Here is an 18,062-nt window from a genome sequence, read left to right as displayed (position 1 = left end):
CATGTTGTTAAAAATCCATCAATAGACTGGGCGCGGTGGCTCACGCCTATAATCCCAGCACTTTGGGAGGCCGAGGCAGGCGGATCACCTGAGGTCAGGAGTTCAAGACCAGCCTGACCAACATGGAGAAACCCCGTGTCTACTAAAAATACAAAATTAGCCAGCCGTGGTGGCGCATACTTGTAATCCCAGCTACTCAGGAGGCTGAGGCAGGAGAATTGCTTGAACCTGGGAGGCAAGGTTGCAGTGAGCCAAGATTGTGCCATTGCACTCCAGCCTGGGCAACAAGAGTGAAACTCTGTCCCCCCCCCAAAAAAATCCATCAATAGCATGTTTTTAACATTTAAAAGAATTTGAAGACCTATAAAGAAACCAGATCTATTTGTTAAGTGCCTTTCAGTTATCCATTTATGATTAAGTCTTTTATTTTATTTATTTATTTTGAGATGGAGTCTCACTGTTGTCATCCAGGCTGGAGTGTAATGGCGCAATTGCAGTTCACTGCAACCCCCACCTGCTGGGTTCCAGCGATTCTCCTGCCTCAGCCTCCCTAGTAGCTGGGATTACAGGCGCCCACCACCACATCCAGCTAATTTTTGTATTTTTAGTAGAGACAGGGTTTCACCATGTTGATCAGGCTGGTCTTGAACTCCTGACCTCGTGATCCACGTGCCTTGGCCTCCCAAAGTGCTGGGATTACAGGTGTGAGCCACCACGCCCGTCCTCGTTACTCTTTTATTTATTAACCACTGTTGTTTGACCAGGCCTTATGGGTGCTTTACCCATATTTCCTGCGATCTTTGTAACAGCACAATGAAGGTAGGTATTGTAATGATCTAGATTTTCCAAATGGGGGAATTGAGGCTCAGAGAGGTAAAGCAACCTTTCCAGATTCACACAACCAGCGAGTGGCAGAGTGCATAGCTCCAGAGCCCATGTCCTTGACCACCAGACCGTACTGCCTCTGTCAAATAGCTGACTTAGTAGAGCACTAATAAGTAGCCATTAATTGTACATAAAAATGATTTTCTGTGGACTGACACTTTATTTGCTCATAAAAATGAAGGAAGAACTTCCATTTTGAATCAAGTCCTGGTCTATCAAGAGGTCCACAGGCCATTGCTGTGCTGAGGATGTTATTAAGGAAAGCACACAGCTAGGGTAAATTAAGGGAAGAGGCTTTTTTATTTCTCTTTGGGATAATATGTTAATTTCACATATTCTAGATATTTTGTATTTGTTGTGATTTAATGGTCATAAAAAAATATTTTTTCCTTTTCACCTCAGACGACTCAGAGCTGATGTTTGTGTGGAGAAGCACTCATTCCACCTCCTTAGAGAAAGCTGCTGTGAGAACAAGGCACCCTGACTCTGTAGAGGGAGGAGAGAAACTTTGGCTTAGAAACACAATCAGTGGAAATGTAATGGGTCATCTTTTGCTAAATCCAACCCATTTTCTAATTTCTTTTTCTTGCTAGGGGCAACACCCTCCACTAAAGAGTCAAGCCAGCCGGACGCATTCTCATCTGGTGGGGGAAGCAAACCTTCTTATGAGGCCATTCCTGAAAGCTCACCTCCCTCAGGAATCACATCCGCATCAAACACCACCCCAGGAGAACCTGCCGCATCTAGCAGCAGACCTGTGGCACCTTCTGGAACTGCTCTTTCCACCACCTCTAGTAAGCTGGAAACCCCACCATCCAAGCTGGGAGAGCTTCTGTTTCCAAGTTCTTTGGCTGGAGAGACTCTGGGAAGTTTTTCAGGACTGCGGGTTGGCCAAGCAGATGATTCTACAAAACCAACCAATAAGGCTTCATCCACAAGCCTAACTAGTACCCAGCCAACCAAGACGTCAGGCGTGCCCTCAGGGTTTAATTTTACTGCCCCCCCGGTGTTAGGGAAGCACACGGAGCCCCCTGTGACCTCCTCTGCAACCACCACCTCAGTAGCACCACCAGCAGCCACCAGCACTTCCTCAACTGGCGTTTTTGGCAGTCTGCCAGTCACTAGTGCAGGATCCTCTGGGGTCATCAGTTTTGGTGGGACATCTCTAAGTGCTGGCAAGACTAGTTTTTCATTTGGAAGCCAACAGACCAATAGCACAGTGCCCCCATCTGCCCCACCACCAACTACAGCTGCCGCTCCCCTTCCAACATCATTCCCCACATTGTCATTTGGTAGCCTCCTGAGTTCAGCAACTACCCCCTCCCTGCCTATGTCCGCTGGCAGAAGCACAGAAGAGGCCACTTCATCCGCTTTGCCTGAGAAGCCAGGTGACAGTGAGGTCTCAGCATCAGCAGCCTCACTTCTAGAGGAGCAACAGTCAGCCCAGCTTCCCCAGGCTCCTCCGCAAACTTCTGACTCTGTTAAAAAAGAACCTGTTCTTGCCCAGCCTGCAGTCAGCAACTCTGGCACTGCAGCATCTAGTACTAGTCTTGTAGCACTTTCTGCAGAGGCTACCCCAGCCACCACCGGGGTCCCTGATGCCAGGACGGAGGCAGTACCACCTGCTTCCTCCTTTTCTGTGCCTGGGCAGACTGCTGTCACAGCAGCTGCTATCTCAAGTGCAGGCCCTGTGGCCGTCGAAACATCAAGTGCCCCCATAGCCTCCAGCACCACGTCCATTGTTGCTCCCGGCCCATCTGCAGAGGCAGCAGCATTTGGTACCGTCACTTCTGGCTCATCAGTCTTTGCTCAGCCTCCTGCTGCCAGTTCTAGCTCAGCTTTCAACCAGCTCACCAACAACACAGCCACTGCCCCCTCTGCCACGCCCGTGTTTGGGCAAGTGGCAGCCAGCACTGCACCAAGTCTGTTTGGGCAGCAGACTGGTAGCACAGCCAGCACGGCAGCTGCCACACCACAGGTCAGCAGCTCAGGGTTTAGCAGCCCGGCTTTTGGTACCACAGCCCCAGGGGTCTTTGGACAGACAACCTTCGGGCAGGCCTCAGTCTTTGGGCAGTCGGCGAGCAGTGCCACAAGTGGCTTTTCCTTCAGTCAGCCTGGGTTCAGTTCCGTGCCTGCCTTTGGTCAGCCTGCTTCCTCCACTCCCACATCCACCAGTGGAAGTGTCTTTGGTGCCGCCTCAAGTACCAGTAGCTCCAGTTCCTTCTCATTTGGACAGTCTTCTCCCAACACAGGAGGGGGGCTGTTTGGCCAAAGCAACGCTCCTGCTTTTGGGCAGAGTCCTGGCTTCGGACAGGGAGGCTCTGTCTTTGGTGGTACCTCAGCTGCCACCACAACAGCAGCAACCTCTGGGTTCAGCTTTTGTCAAGCTTCAGGTAAGAATTTGTGGAAGCTTTTTACTTTGTTTCCCTCTCTGCTGTTTGAAACATTAGCAACAGACCCCTATTACTTTTGTAATTAAAGGGGAGACTCAAAACCCAAAAATAATCTGTAGGTTAAAGAAGACAGCTTGGAGCACATGTGGTCTCAGGAACTTGTTTGGCCTAATTGGCTGGATCTGTTACAGCTTAATGCAGCTCCAGTTTTGCTTCTTAGCAAATTGTCCACTCTGCAAGCCACCAGAGTGTGTTTCATGGGGAAAAATCAAGCATCTTTAGTTGAGGTCCTGCCAAGTAATTTAATGAACAATAAATAGGAAATTTCAAATTTGGAAGGCACTGTAGAGATCATTATACCCAAAGCTGTCAAGCCTCAAGGAGACTGCTCTAATGTCAGGATAGTGCCAGTGGAACCAGCAGGAGAGTCCAAGTGTCATCATAGTCCACCGCCCTGCCAGTGTTTTCTGTCTCCTCTGACACCATCTTTCTTACTGTAATGGCAGTCACTGACATTTGATTTGGGTTCTTTTCTATTTTCAGTGTTGTGACTTTTTGTAAAAACTACAGTTTACTGTTTTTGACAGTGAAACCTAATTCTTCACTATTGCATTTTCCATTTTAGCAGCTACTTTTACTTCTAAAAGTTATCAATAAGCAAGGCAGTTTGAAAATCTGTCCTGAGATTTGCTTTCTGAAAGTTATCTTCTGAAAGGTAATTCTTCAGCAATAGACTCTAGGAGAAAAGCAAGGATCAATGATTTCATGGTGGGCAAGATTACTAGTAACTGCTAATTCATTATTCAATGATAACTTGAAAATGGTTCATAATTTATTAGAAAGGAAACATTTTCCTTTCTTCAACAAATGTTTGTTACACTCCTCCTAAATTCAGCTATAAGGGCACGGTGTTGAAAAGACAGATATGGTTTTGAGACCTACCCGATGCCCTGTGAAGAGGCCAGAGGGCCGCTGAATGATGGGAAATGTGCTGACTTGGTCCAGAAAATGGGCAAGGAGAACGCCCTATGAGTCTTAGAGGAGAACGTGTAACACAGTCCGTATCACTACCGCACCATTTGCTCTGCAGTCAGAACCTGAGAAGACCTCATGCACAGGCATGGTCATACTATTTCAACAAATTCAGAACCCAGGAAGGAATCTTCTTTCATTTAGTATCTGTGCGGAAAGGTATCTGAGCTGTCTACTTCAGCCCTAGTTGAGGAATTGAGTCTTGTCCAAGCTCACCTACCCAATCAGTGACAGAAATGAGAATAGAGGCTGGGCATGGCGACTGACGCCTGTAATCCCAGCACTTCGGGAGGCCGAGGCAGGGGAATCACTTGAGGTCAGGAGTTTGAGACCAGCCTGGCCAACATGGTAAAACCCCATCTCTACTAAAAACACAAACATTGCCGGGCTTGGTGGCTCACGCCTGTAATCCTAACACTTTGGGAGGCTGAGGCAGGTGGATCACCTGAGGTCAGGAGTTTGAGACCAGCCTGACCAACATGGAGACACCCCATCTCTACTAAAAACACAAAATTAGCTGGGCGTGGTGGCAGGCGCATGTAGTCCCAGCTACTTGGGAGGCTGAGGCAGGAGAATCGCTTGAACCTGGGAGGCCGAGGTTGCAGTGAGCCGAGATCGTGCCACTGCACTCCAGCCTGGGCAATAGAGCGAGACTCCATCTCCATTAAAAAAAGAAAAGAAACGAGAGTAGAACTCCTGCCTTCTCACTCCTTGTCTGGAGCTCTTTTGTTGTATAGTTCTGCCTCATCTTCCCAGACCCTGTTCAGCTCAGCACTTCAACCATGTTATGCCATCTGGAAGAAAGATAAACTACCCTGAAAAGAATGTGGTATCTGAGATTCAGAAGAAACCGAGGAGTAGAAATATTCATAATATTAAGTCATTAGAAAGAATTTCTGGTCACTGAAAGTGAGGATAAACTACTCTTAAGCCCCCATCCACGTGGGGTTTGGTAGGAGAGGATTCATTCCCCAGGGCTTTAGAACTTACACTATTTTAAAATGTTAGCAATGAAAAATGGTCTTTAAAGTATTTGCTCAGACTTTTCTCCATACTAGATGAGGAAACATTTTATTCATAAGTTGATTTATTATGGGCTATCTTAGCACACCTGAATGTCATTTAAAAAGAAACAAACTTAGGCCGGGTGCGGTGGCCCACACCTGTAATCCCAGCACTTTGGGAGGCCAAGGTGGGTGGATCATGAGGTCAAGAGATCAAGACCATCCTGGCCAACATGGAGAAACCCCGTCTGTACTGAAAATACAAAAATTAGCTGGGCGTTGGGAGGCGGAGCTTGCAGTAAGCCGAGATCGCGCCACTGCACTCCAGCCTGGGCGACAGAGCAAGATGCCGTCTCAAAAAAAAAAAAAAAATTAGCTGGGCATGGTGGCACACACTTGTAGTCCCAGCTACTCAGGAGGCTGAGGCAGGAGAATCGCTTGAACCCGGGAGGCAGAGGTTGCAGTGAGCCAAGATCCCACCATTGCACTCCAGCCTGGTGACAGAGCGAGACTCTGCCTCAAAAAAAAAAAAAAAAAAAAAAAACTTTAATGTTGTAAAAGACTCATCCAATACAAATTGAATTTTTGTTTTCTTTGTATTTTACAGGTTTTGGGTCTAGTAATACTGGTTCTGTGTTTGGTCAAGCAGCCAGTACTGGTGGAATAGTCTTTGGCCAGGTAAATATGCATTTGTCTTCATTCACGTCAACATGTATCAAACCCATTCAGTTTTCTTCACTGTAATGTAATCAGTTCATGTTGTATATCTAAATCCAGCAAATATAGCCATGTGTGGTTCTTAAGCTGTACTCCCTTCAGCTGCCTTGGAGGTGCAGAAGTCTCAGCCTCTGATTAAAGAGGATCACTAGAATTTTGATCCTCCTTCCACAGTCTTCTGAGAAAGTATTTTGAAAGCACATTGCCTGATTCCTTTTTTCTTTAGATACAGGATCTTGCTTTGTGGCCCAGGCTGTAGTACAGTGGCACAATCACAGCTCACTCTAGCCATAAACTCCTGGGCTCAAGCAATCCTCCTGCCTCAGCCTCCCCAGTAGTTTGGATTGTAGGCATGCACCATAACACTCAGCTAATTTTTTATTTTGTAGAGACACAGTCTCGCTATGTTGTCCAGGCTGGTCTCAAACTCCTGGCCTCAAACGATCCTCCACGCCTGACCACATTGCATGATTTCTATCAGTCCCCTGCCTGTTAGGCCAAGGGTTGACAAACTTCAGTCTGTGGGCTAAATACACCGTTTGGCTTTTTTGGGGTTTGTTGTTGTTTAACTTCTTAATCTAAGAATGGTGTTTGTGTGTGTGTGTCTATATGTATACATATATGTGTGTACACACACACACACATATATGTATATTTTTGTTTGTTTGTTTGTTTGTTTTTGTTTCTGGAGGCAGAGTCTAACTCTGTTGCCCAGGCTGGAGGACAATGGCGCAATCTTGGCTCACTGCAACCTCCGCCTCCCAGGCTCAAGTCATCCTCCCACCTCAGTTTCCCAAGTAGCTGGGACTATAGGCTTGTGCCACCACACCCAGCTATTTTTTTTTTTTTTTCTTTTTGTATTTTTGGTTGAGACGGGGTTTTGCCATGTTGCCCAGGCTGGTCTGGTCTCTTAACTCCTGAGCTCAGGGTGATCCGCCTGCCTTGGCCTCTCAAAGTGCTGGGATTACAGGCGTGAGCCACTGTGCCTGGCCAGTTTTTATATTTTTAAGTGGTTGTTTAAAAAGAAAAAAGAGGAAGAAGATTTGGCAACATATATGTCCCCTCTGCTAAGCTATATGTAGCCCAGAGACTCCTTTTGGTGAACTGAGCTGTTTGATTTTATGTAGCTAGCAGTTATCTATGTGCCAGGCATAATTTTAAGTCTTTTATTTATTTATTTATTTATTTATATTTATTTATTTACTTTTTTTTTTTTTTGAGACCGAGTGTCGCTCTTTTGCCCAGGCCGGACTGCAGTGGTGCTATCTTGGCTTACTGCAAGCTCTGCCTCCCAGGTTCACGCCATTCTCCTGCCTCAGCCTCCCGAGTAGCTGGGACTACAGGTGCCCACCACCGCGCCCAGCTAATTTTTTGTATTTTTAGTATAGACGGGGTTTCGCTGTGTTAGCCAGGATGGTCTTGATCTCCTGACCTCGTGATCCGCCCACCTCAGCCTCCCAAAGTGCTGGGATTACAGGCGTGAGCCACTGTGCCCAGCCAATTTTAAGTCTTTTATACAAATTAACTCATGTAAGCATCACAGCACCTCCATAAGATAGGTGGGATTATTATCGCCATTTAAGAGATGAGGACACCGAAGGCCCAGAGAGGTTAAATTGACTGTTACATCAGACACCAGCTGCATTTAGATCATTTAGATCATAGTAACCTCCTAAGGAGCCCTTATGAAGAAAGATACCCTAATTTATCAGAAAGGATTGTGACTTTCTGAAGGTAGAATTTGTATTAGTCCGGCAGTTAATAAAGTGGTAGGCATAATATATGTTTCTTATACATCTTCAGAAAGAAATTTTCTTTATCATCTCTGTTTTCCTTTGAAGATAGGCTCTGTCCTAGTCAGTGATCTTTCTTAAGAGAGAAGTGAAACTTCTGATTTCCAGTTTCTGGTAGTAGAGGACTAAGTCATTCAAGGGAACCAAGTTCCCTACTGTAAACTACTAAAAAATGCTAGATAAAACATAAAAACCCTGTTTTTAAAAGCACCAATAAACTAACAAGGTATTTTACCAAGCCAAAAGGAAAATGGGGACCTAGAGAAGTGGAGCCCAGAAGCCAGTTGTGCCCTGACAGCATTTACTAATCTGAGAAAATGTGAATTTTCTATTTAATAACCCCAAAGGTAAAGGGACAAAAATCACCAACTAAGATATGCACAAAGTGGGGAGTCTAAAAGAGACCCTTCAGCTGGGACTCCATGTTGACAGGTCTCAGCCCCTGACTAGACTGATATGGTTCCAGAGTGATGCTGCCTCCAGGTGTCTGGCAGAGGCAGCGCAGGCCCACCCTGAAGGAAAGGAACTTTACTTAGCCTTCGAATTACTCTTACAAGTAATTTCTGTCCCTCAATGAGACACACAAGGAAACCAGGAACTATGAGCAAGAGCCAGAATAAGCGTCAGAAATCACCTTTGCACAGACTACCTAAACTGTAAATCAGCTGGGGCTTACAGAGTTTAGAAGAAATCAAAGACAAACTTGAAAATACCAGTAAGGAATATAAAATCTTAAGAAGTGTCATAGCAAATTTGAAGAAGAACCAAATAGAATTTCTAGGAAAATGTAATGATTAAACTCAGGTGTAAACTCAGTGGCTGTATTTGGAGCAGATTAGACCCACTGAAAGGAACAGTGGTGCTGTAGAACAGAATGTGGTAGTCAGCGTTTCCAGCTTTGAGGGCTATCGATAGCCTCTGTCAGAAGCACTTAACGCTGCCATTGTAGTGCAGAAGCAGCCGTAGACAATATGTAAACGAATGCGCATGATTGTGTTCAGTAAAGCTTTGTTTACAAAAACAGGCAGTGAGCTGGATTTGGCCCCTGAGCTGTAGTTTGCTGACCTAACTAGAAGGTAGGTTAAGGTGAGTTATCTGGAATGCATCACAGAGAGCGAAATGAAAGATACAAAAGAGAAAAAATCCTGTAGGAGAAAATCCAACACACATTTAATCAGAGTCCCAGAAGGAGAAGAGAGAAAGACAGAACCTTCCAAAACTAATCGATAATAGTAATCCACAGATTCAGAAGCCCAACAAGTGCCAAACAAGAATGCATAAAAGGAAACTGATTCTAAGACCTGTCCTAGTGATACTGAAGAACACCAAAGATGAAATATTAAAAGCAACTAGAGAAAAAAGACAGATTATCTTCTAGGGTGCCATAGGCAGACTGACAGCAGACTTTTCAGTCTTTTCAGACTTTTCAGACTTTTCATGACCATGAAAGCCAGAACTGGCCACCTAGCATTTCTAAATCCAGCAAAAAAATATCTAAAGAATGAAGAGAAATCAAGACTTTTTTTCAGATAAGCAAATACTGAAATAATTTATGTCTAGCAGACCTGACTCCAGTCTGGGCGACAGAGCAAGACTCCATCTCAAAAACCAAAAGAAATTCTAAGAGATACTGTTTGGAAAGAAGGAAAATTTGACCTCACTAAAATTATGGCCCTCTTAATTTTAGGGTAAAACAAGCCATTAAATAGGAAAATTGTAGCCTACGTAACCAACAGTGTAATTGTATTCAGAATATGTAAAGCTTTCCTATAGTTCAAAAAGAAAGACAGCTATACCCAAATTAAATTAAAAGGCTGACAGTACCAAGTATTGGTGAGGAAGAAGAGCAACTGGGAACTCATATATTGCTAGTGAGAGTGTAAATTCATATTAACCACTTTGGAAAACCATTTGGCAGTATCAAAACTAATATACAAAATCCCTCTTGGCCCAGCAAATCTACCCTGAATATGTAACCAACAGAAATGAGTGCCTTTGTTCACCAAAAGATATTGATAAGAATGTTCACAGCAGAATATTCTAAATAGCTAAACACAGGAAACAGCCCAAATGCTTATGAGCTAAAGAATGCATAAATAAATTGTAGTATATTCATACAGCCAAATACTACAGAGAAATAAAATGTACTGCTCCTATAGCTGGCCTAGGTTTGTTTTTTTGTTGTTGTTTTGTTTTTGAGACGGAGCCTTACTCTGTTGCCCAGGCTGGAGTGCGGTGGCATGGTCTTGGCTCACTGCAACCTCTGCCTGCTGGATTCAACCTCAGCCTCCCGAGTATATGGGATTATAGGTGCCCACCACCACGCCCAGCTAATTTTTGTATTTTTAGTAGAGACAGGGTTTCGCCATGTTGGCCAGGCTGGCCTTGAACTCCTGACCTCAGGTGATCTGCCCACCTCGACTTCCCAAAGTGCTGGGATTACAGGCATGAGCCACCATGCCCAGCCTAAATTTGTTCTTTAAAGAAATTCGTGCACGTATGTATCAGGATACAAGTGTATTCATAGCAACATTGTTATAATAGCTTACAACTAGAAGCAGCCCAAATGTTTGTCAGCATTCATATGGGTAGGTAAATTTACATTATTCCACATAGAATTTTTCTTCTTTTTTCTTTTTTTTTTTTTTTTTTTTTTTTGAGACAGGGTTTTACTCCTGTCGTCAAGGCTGGAGTACAGTGATGCGATCTCCACTCACTGCAACCTTTGCCTCCCAGGCTCAAGTGATTCTCCTGCCTTAGCTACCCAAGTAGCTGAGACTACAGGTGCACACACTGTGCCTGGCTAATTTTTTGTATTTTTTTGTAGAGACGGGGTTTCACATGTTGCCCAGGCTGGTCTTGAACTCCTGGGCTTAAGCAATCTGCCTGCCTCGGCCTCCCAAAGTGCTGAGATTAGAGACATGAGCCACTGTGCCCAGCCCTCTTTTCTTTTTTTTGAGACAGGATCTCGCTCTGTCACCCAGGGTGGAGTGCAGTGGCACAGTCACAGGTAACTGCAGCCTTGATCTCCTGGGCTCAAGCAGTCCTCCTGTCAGTTCTCCAGAATAGCTAGGTCCACAGGCGCACCACCATGCCCAACTAATTTTTTCAATTTTTTGTAGAGATGGGGTCTCACCATATTGTCTAGGCTGGTCTGTAACTCCTGGCCCAAGTGATCCTCCCACCTGGACCTCCCAAAGTGCTGATGAGATTACAGGCATGAGACACCATACCTGGTCTCATAGTAGAATATTATCCAGCTATGAAAAGGAGCAGATTTCAGCTCCATGTATAACTAACAAGCACAATGTTGAGCCAAAGAAATAGAAAACATCACTGTGATAAACTCCATATTGTTACTTCCCCTTCCACTCCGTATTCTTCCACCACGGAAATTATGTATGCAATTGGAAGGGCCAAAGATTGAAATCAAGGTTTTTTCTATGATGGCAGGGGCCGTATTGTTTTTATTGATTGCTGTATCTCCAATGCTTAGGACTGTGTCTGGCACGTGATAGGCATTGTGGAAATGAATGAACTTTCAGGTAGCAGAAGTATCCTCAGAAAACTCTAAAGATGCTAGGCAGATTCTGGCTAGGATGTAAAAGAATATAGAAAACCTTCACTGCCATAATAACACCAAGAAAAATCCAGATGATGTAGAAATCACACTTACTCTGGCAGTATTGGAATTATTTACTGCTGTATAACAAATTGCCTCAAAACCTAGTAGCCTGCAACAGCTACTTATTTATTATAGTCTTGGATTCTGTAGGTCATAACTTCAGATGGACTTAGTAGGGATGGCTTGTCTTCACAGTATCTGTGATCTCAGCTGGAAGAAGGGAAGACTGGAGGCAGGAGTCATCTGAAGGCTCACTCTGATGTCAGCGGTTGGCTTGGCTGTTGGCTCAGACCTTAGCTGGAGCTGTTAGCTGAACACCTACATTTGGCCTATGTAGCCTGGGCTTCCTCACAACGTGGTGGCTAGGTTCCAAGGAGGAACATTCCAAGAAAGAGGAAGAGCCATGCTGAAGCTGTATAACCTTTTATGACCTATCCTCAGAAGTCACAGAACATCACTTAGGCTGCATCCTCTTCATCAAGGCACTCACAAAGTCCCATCCAGGTTCAAGAGGAGATACAGAGGCCACCTCTTGCTCTAGAAGAGCATATGTGACTAGAAGTATTGCTGTGATCATCTTTGGAAAATATCTGTCATAATGGGACCATTGAAGAGTGGCAGAAAGCCTTGTTGAACTGGTTTCCAGAGGGTGGAGCCCATCATAGGTGTGAGCACTGTGGCACAGCAGCTGCTAGGGGCAGATGCCAGGTCTGGGTTTGAGCAGGTAGTAGAGAGGCCTTGCCAAAGACTGAGAAAATGTACTGGCTGGAGAAGGAGCTGTTGGCAGTGATGGGGGCAAGCAAAATAAATGACCAGTAATTACATGAAAAGGTGATCAAGTAGCATTAAACTAATGAGGGAAATGAAAATCAAAACCCCTATTAGATAAGATACTACTTCACACCCCCTAGGATGGCTATCACTTAAAAAGTAAAAAATAAAAATAACCAGTGTTAGCAATGATACAAAGAAATTAGAACCCTCATACATTGCTGATAGGAATGCAAAATTGTGCAGCTACTATAGTTTGGTGGTTTCTCAAAAAGCTAAATATAGTACTTCTACCACATGACCCAGCAATTCTGTTCTGGGGTAGAATACCCAAAGGAATTGAAAAAAAGGGATTCGAACAAATACTTGTACATCAATGTTCATTGCAGCATTATTCACAGTAGCCAAAAGGTGGAAACAACCCAAGTGTCAAACAGCAGATGAATGGATAAACAAAATGTGGTATATACATTCCATGGGATATTTTTCAGCCATAAAAAGGAGTGAAGTTCTTGGCCGGGTGCAGTGGCTCACGCCTGTAATCCCAGCACTTTGGGAGGCTGAGGCGGGCGGATCACGAGGTCAGGAGATCGAGACCATCCTGGCTAACACAGTGAAACCCTGTCTCTATTAAAAATACAAAAAATTAGCCGGGCATGGTGGCGGGTGCCTGTAGTCCCAGCTACTTGGGAGGCTGAGGCAGGAGAATGGCATGAACCCAGGAGGCAGAGCTTGCAGTGAGCCGAGATCGCGCCACTGCACTCCAGCCTGGGCGACAGAGCGAGACTCTGTCTCAGAACAAAACAAAACAAAAACGAAAGGAATGAAGTTCTCGGCTGGGCACGGTGGCTCACACCTTTAATCCCAGCACTTTGGGAGGCTGAGGCAGGCATATCATGAGTCAAGAGATGGAGACCATCCTGGCCAACATGGTGACACACCATCTCTACTAAAAACAAAAATTAGCTGGGCATGGTGAAGCGCGCCGGTAGTCCCAGCTACTTGGGAGGCTGAGGCAGGAGAATCGCTTGAACCCAGGAGGCGGAGGTTGCAGTGAGCCGAGATCACGCCACTGCACTCCAGCCTGGGCGACAGAGTGAGACTCCATCTCAAAAAAATAAATAATAAAAAGGAATGAAGTTCTCATTCATGCTACATATAGATAAACTTTGAAAACCATATGCTAAGGCTGGGTGCAGTGGCACACACACCTGTGATCCCAGCACTTTGGGAGGCTGGGATGGGCAGATTGCTTGAGCTCAGGAGTTTGAGACTAGCCTGGGCAACATGGCAAAACTCCATCTCTACAAAAAAAAAGACCCACAAGTTGGCTGGGCGTGGCAGTGCATGCCTGTAGTCCCAACTACTAAGGAGGCTGAGGTGGGAGGATCACTTGAGCTCGGGAGGTCAAGGCTGCTGCAGTGAGCTGTGTTCCTATCACTGCACTCCGGCCTGAGTGACAAAGTGAGAACCCTGTCTCAGTCAGTCAAATTTATTTATTTATTTAGAGACGGAGTCTTGCTCTGTCACCCACGTTGGAGTGCAGTGGCGCAGTCTCAGCTCACTGCAACCTCCGCCTCCCAGGTTCAATCAATTCTTCCACCTCAGCCTCTCAAGTAGTAGCTGGGACTACAGGTGTTCACTGTCACACCTGGCTAATTTTTGTATTTTTAGTAGAGTTGGAGTTTCACCATGTTGGCCAGGCTGGTCTCGAACTCCTCACCTTAGGTGATCCACCTGCCTCGGCCTCCCAAAGTGCTGGGATTACAGGCGTGAGCCACTACACCTGGCCTCAGTCAGATATAAAAATTAAAAACTCAGATTGGGATCTGTAAGACTTGTAAGTGCAACAATAATTTATTCAGCATACATATCCTCCAGCTCTCCCCCGCTAATCCTCCCCAACTTTGCAAAGAAAAAGGAACTAAAGCAGCACTAAAAAGTAGAAAGAACTCACAGGGTCTTACATTCTCCTGTTTTCTGGAACTCTTGTTTGAAAGGTGATACTTCCTCTTGCCTCCCACCTCAGATACTTACAGACCAATAACCTAAAACCTAAGTGGAGACTGTTGGGCTAACCAGAGGTGAGCTCAGTCTTCTTAAATCTGTGACTCTGTTCCAGATCAACCCTTAGTGAAATCTGAATAATTATTTCCTCACTTTAATCAGACGAAATGGGAGCTCTCGCTCTCTAGGAAAAGCATTAATGTTCTTCAGTCACCACTGTTCTTCCATAATACAAACATACAGAGCAACCAAAAAAGAGAGTGACACCCACAATTAAATTTTTAAAATCAGCAAAAACCAACCTATAGATGATTCAGATATTGGAACTGGAGACAGACTTTAACTGTCATGTTCATAGGGCTTATGGGAAAATAATTGAAACAGTGGTTGAATAAGGAATCTCAGCAGAGAAATGGAAGCTTAAAAAAACAAATGGAAAGGCCGGGCGCAGTGGCTCACGCCTGTAATGCCAGCACTTTGGGAGGCCAAGGCGGGCGGATCACGAGGTCAGGAGTTCAAGACCAGCCTGGCCAACATAGTGAAACCCCATCTCTACTAAAAATACTAAAATTAGCTGGCATGGTGGCACGCTCCTGTAGTCCCAGCTACTCGGGAGGTTGAGGCAGGAGAACCACTTGAACCCAGGAGGCAGAGTTTGTGGTGAGCCGAGATCACACCACTGCACTCCAGCCTGGGAAACAGAGTGAGACTCCATCTCAAAAAAAAAAAAAAAACGGAAGTCGTTATCTGTATTTGAAGTTTAAATCTAGTACGTGAAATAAAAAAACAAAATAGGCTTAACAGCAGAGTGAATACTACAAAAGAACAGTGAACTCGAAGGCATATCAATAGAAATTATCTAAAATGAAGGTCAGAGAGATGGAAAAAAAATGGATAGAGCATTTCTGCGATCTATGCAACAATATCAGGCAGTCCAACATATGTGTAATCAGAGTCCTAGAAGGGTAGGAGACAGAATGGGTAGGATAAATTCACAAAAGAAGTGCAAAACTTATACAATGAATACTATAAAACATTGTTGAAATTAATGACAACCTAAATAAATGAAAATACATCCCATATTCATGGATCAGAAGACTCAACATTTTGTTAAGATGGAATACTTAGCTAGTAAATTGTAGAACCAGTACTGAAACCAAGGTCTGTTCAAATTAATTTAATCATTCATATAGGAATTCATGGTGAGTAGGACAGGCAAAGGTGGCTGTGTTCATGGAGCCTCCATTAGATGGAGGGAGTCATTCTTTAATAAAATGGTATAATTTCAGATAGTGTTAAGTACTATGAAATAAAGCATGATGTGATAATTGGGGAAGATGGTTTAGGTTAGATGGTCAGGAAATGCCTCTCTGAAAAAGTCTCATAAATGTCTCTTTTTCTTTTACATTTTGTTTTCTTGAATTAGGACCAAATAAAGGCCACACATTGAGATTGCTTGCTATGTCTCTTAAGTCTCTTTATGTATAGGTTCCTCTTTCATATCTCGCTTTTGAATTTTTCTTGGTAATTCAGTTGTTGAACAAAGCTGGTCATTTGTCCTGTGGCGTTTCCCATGATCTGGTTTCTGACTGCACAGCTTCCAAGTGAACGCCATCTGTTGCGGGAAGTCAGGGACCCCAAATGGAGGGACCTGCTGAAGCCGTGACAGAAGAACATAAATTGTGAAGATTTCATGGACATTTATTAGTTCCCCAAATTAATACTTTTGTAATTTCTTACGCCTGTCTTTACTACAATCTCTGAACATAAATCATGAAAATGTCATGGATGTTTATCACTTCCCTGATCAGTACTCTTGTGATTTCCTATGCCTGTCTTTACTTTAATCTCTTAATCCCATCATCTTCATAAGCTGAGGATGTATGTTGCCTCAGGACCCTGTGATGATTGCATTATCTGCACAAATTGTGGAGCATGTGTGTTTGAACAATATGAAATCTGGGCATCCAAAAGGAACAGGATGGCTGCGATTTTCATGGAACAAGGGAGATAACCATTGGGCCTGACTGCCTGAGGGGCTGGACAGAACAGAGTCATATTTCTCTTCTTACAAAACCGAATAGGAGAAATAACACTGAATTCTTTTTCTCAGCAAGGAACAGCCCTGAGAAAGAGAATGCATTCCTAGGGAGAGGTCTCTAAAATGGCCACTCTAGGAGTGTCTGTCTTATACGGTTGTAGATGAGGGATGAAATAAGCCCCAGTCTCCTGTGGCACCCCAGGCCTCTTAGGATTGGGAAATTCCTGCCTAGTAAATTTTAGTCAGACCGATTGTCTGCTCTCAAACCCTGTCTCCTGATAAGATGTTATCAATGATAATGCATGCCCAGTGGGACATGAAACTTCATCAGCAATTCTGATTTCACCCTGGTCCTGTGATCTCGCTCTGCCCCATTTGCCTTGTGATATTTTATTGCCCTTGAAGCATGTGATCTCTGTGACCCACACCCTATTCATACAACCCTCCCCTTTTGAAATCCATAATAACTTACTGGTTTTGTGGCTCTGGGGGCATCATGGAACCTGCCAACATGGGATGTCTCCCCTGGACACCCAGCTTTAAAATTTCTCTCTTTTGTATTCTTTCCCTTTATTTCTCAGACTGGCCGACACTTAGGGAAAATAGAACGTATGTTGAAACATTGGGGGCTGGTTCCCTGATAGCCATCCTCGGCCCTCTGTTACTTCCTCTGCAGTGGTGGTTGGGTCTAGAGGCTTGAGGAGAGTCAAGTTAATTGTTTTTGGCAATATTGTAAGTCTGGATCTTAAACACTTACTCCTTACACTGTATTAAGGCATTATTGTTAAAATTTTCGGATATAATGGTCATGTAGTGATGGTTTTTTTTATAGATTTATACAGGAAAATTAGTGGATGAAATGATATGTCTGAGATTTGCTCCACTGTAATAAAGGATGAGAAGTACTTGGGGGTAAAGACAAAATCTGACAGGCCATGAGTTGAGCATTGTTGAATCTGGCTGATGGGTGTCTGGAGGGTTCATTATACTCTTCTGTCTGCTTTTTGTAGTTTTTAGATTTTCCATAATTTTGTAGTTTTTAGATTTTCCATAATTTTATGTTTTAAAGCCTGTTGTTATTTATCTTAATTAAAATGAATGGAATTCTCTCTCACACATTTATGAGGATGCAATAACTATCAATTCATGTTGACTTCAGTAAAGTATGTTAGTGATCTACTTCATTTTCATGGGAAGCCATTATTTATCAAATCACTTTTTTTTTTTTTTTTGACGGCGTTTCGCTCTTGTTGCCCAGACTGAAGTTCAATGGCACTATACTGGCTCACTGCAACCTCTGCCTCCCGGGTTCAAGCGATTCTCCTGCCTCAGCCTCCCAGGTAGCTGGGATTATAGGAATGCACCACCACGCCCAGCTACTTTTGTATTTTTAGTAGAGACAGGGTTTCTCCATGTTGGTCAGGCTGGTCTTGAGCTCCCGACCTCAGGTGATCCACCTGCCTCGGCCTCCCAAAGTGCTGGCATTATGGGCATGAGCCGCTGCACCCAGCCTGTCAAATCACATTTTAAAAATTAAGCTGAACCATTTGAGGTTTCTGAGCTTTTTCAGGCAAAATGCTCATATACTGGCAATTTTCTGTGTTTCAGCCTGATGCATGGACATCAGCTAAGTAGTTGAATACCTTCCACATGCATGCATTCATTGTTAGGTTTTCTACCTTTCCATGGCAGTTTACTAGTTATCAGGGCCAATGCTGTTAGGACTGAATTGGATTCCTAGTTTTTAAAAGCTGTGACTCACCATTAAATGGATGTAGTGAATTGGTGCTGTTG

At 44.2% G+C, this 18,062-nt stretch overlaps 1 protein-coding gene across 17 annotated transcripts in view; it reads left to right on the top strand.

The window, feature by feature from the left end:
* NUP214 (nucleoporin 214) overlaps nucleotides 1-18,062 on the top strand; it is a 108,253-nt gene that overhangs the window by 70,223 nt on the left and 19,968 nt on the right. For all 17 annotated transcript variants that reach the window (XM_024345922.3, XM_054659184.2, XM_063788164.1 and 14 more), the window contains 2 exons: nucleotides 1,479-3,278; nucleotides 5,922-5,992. In XM_024345922.3, coding sequence (XP_024201690.1) covers nucleotides 1,479-3,278; nucleotides 5,922-5,992 — 1,871 coding nt within the window. The remainder of the gene's footprint in view (nucleotides 1-1,478; nucleotides 3,279-5,921; nucleotides 5,993-18,062) is intronic.

Source organism: Pan troglodytes, chromosome 11 (assembly GCF_028858775.2).
Source record: "Pan troglodytes isolate AG18354 chromosome 11, NHGRI_mPanTro3-v2.0_pri, whole genome shotgun sequence".
Classification (NCBI taxonomy): Eukaryota; Metazoa; Chordata; class Mammalia; order Primates; family Hominidae; genus Pan; species Pan troglodytes.
This window is presented reverse-complemented; position numbering and strand designations above follow the sequence as displayed.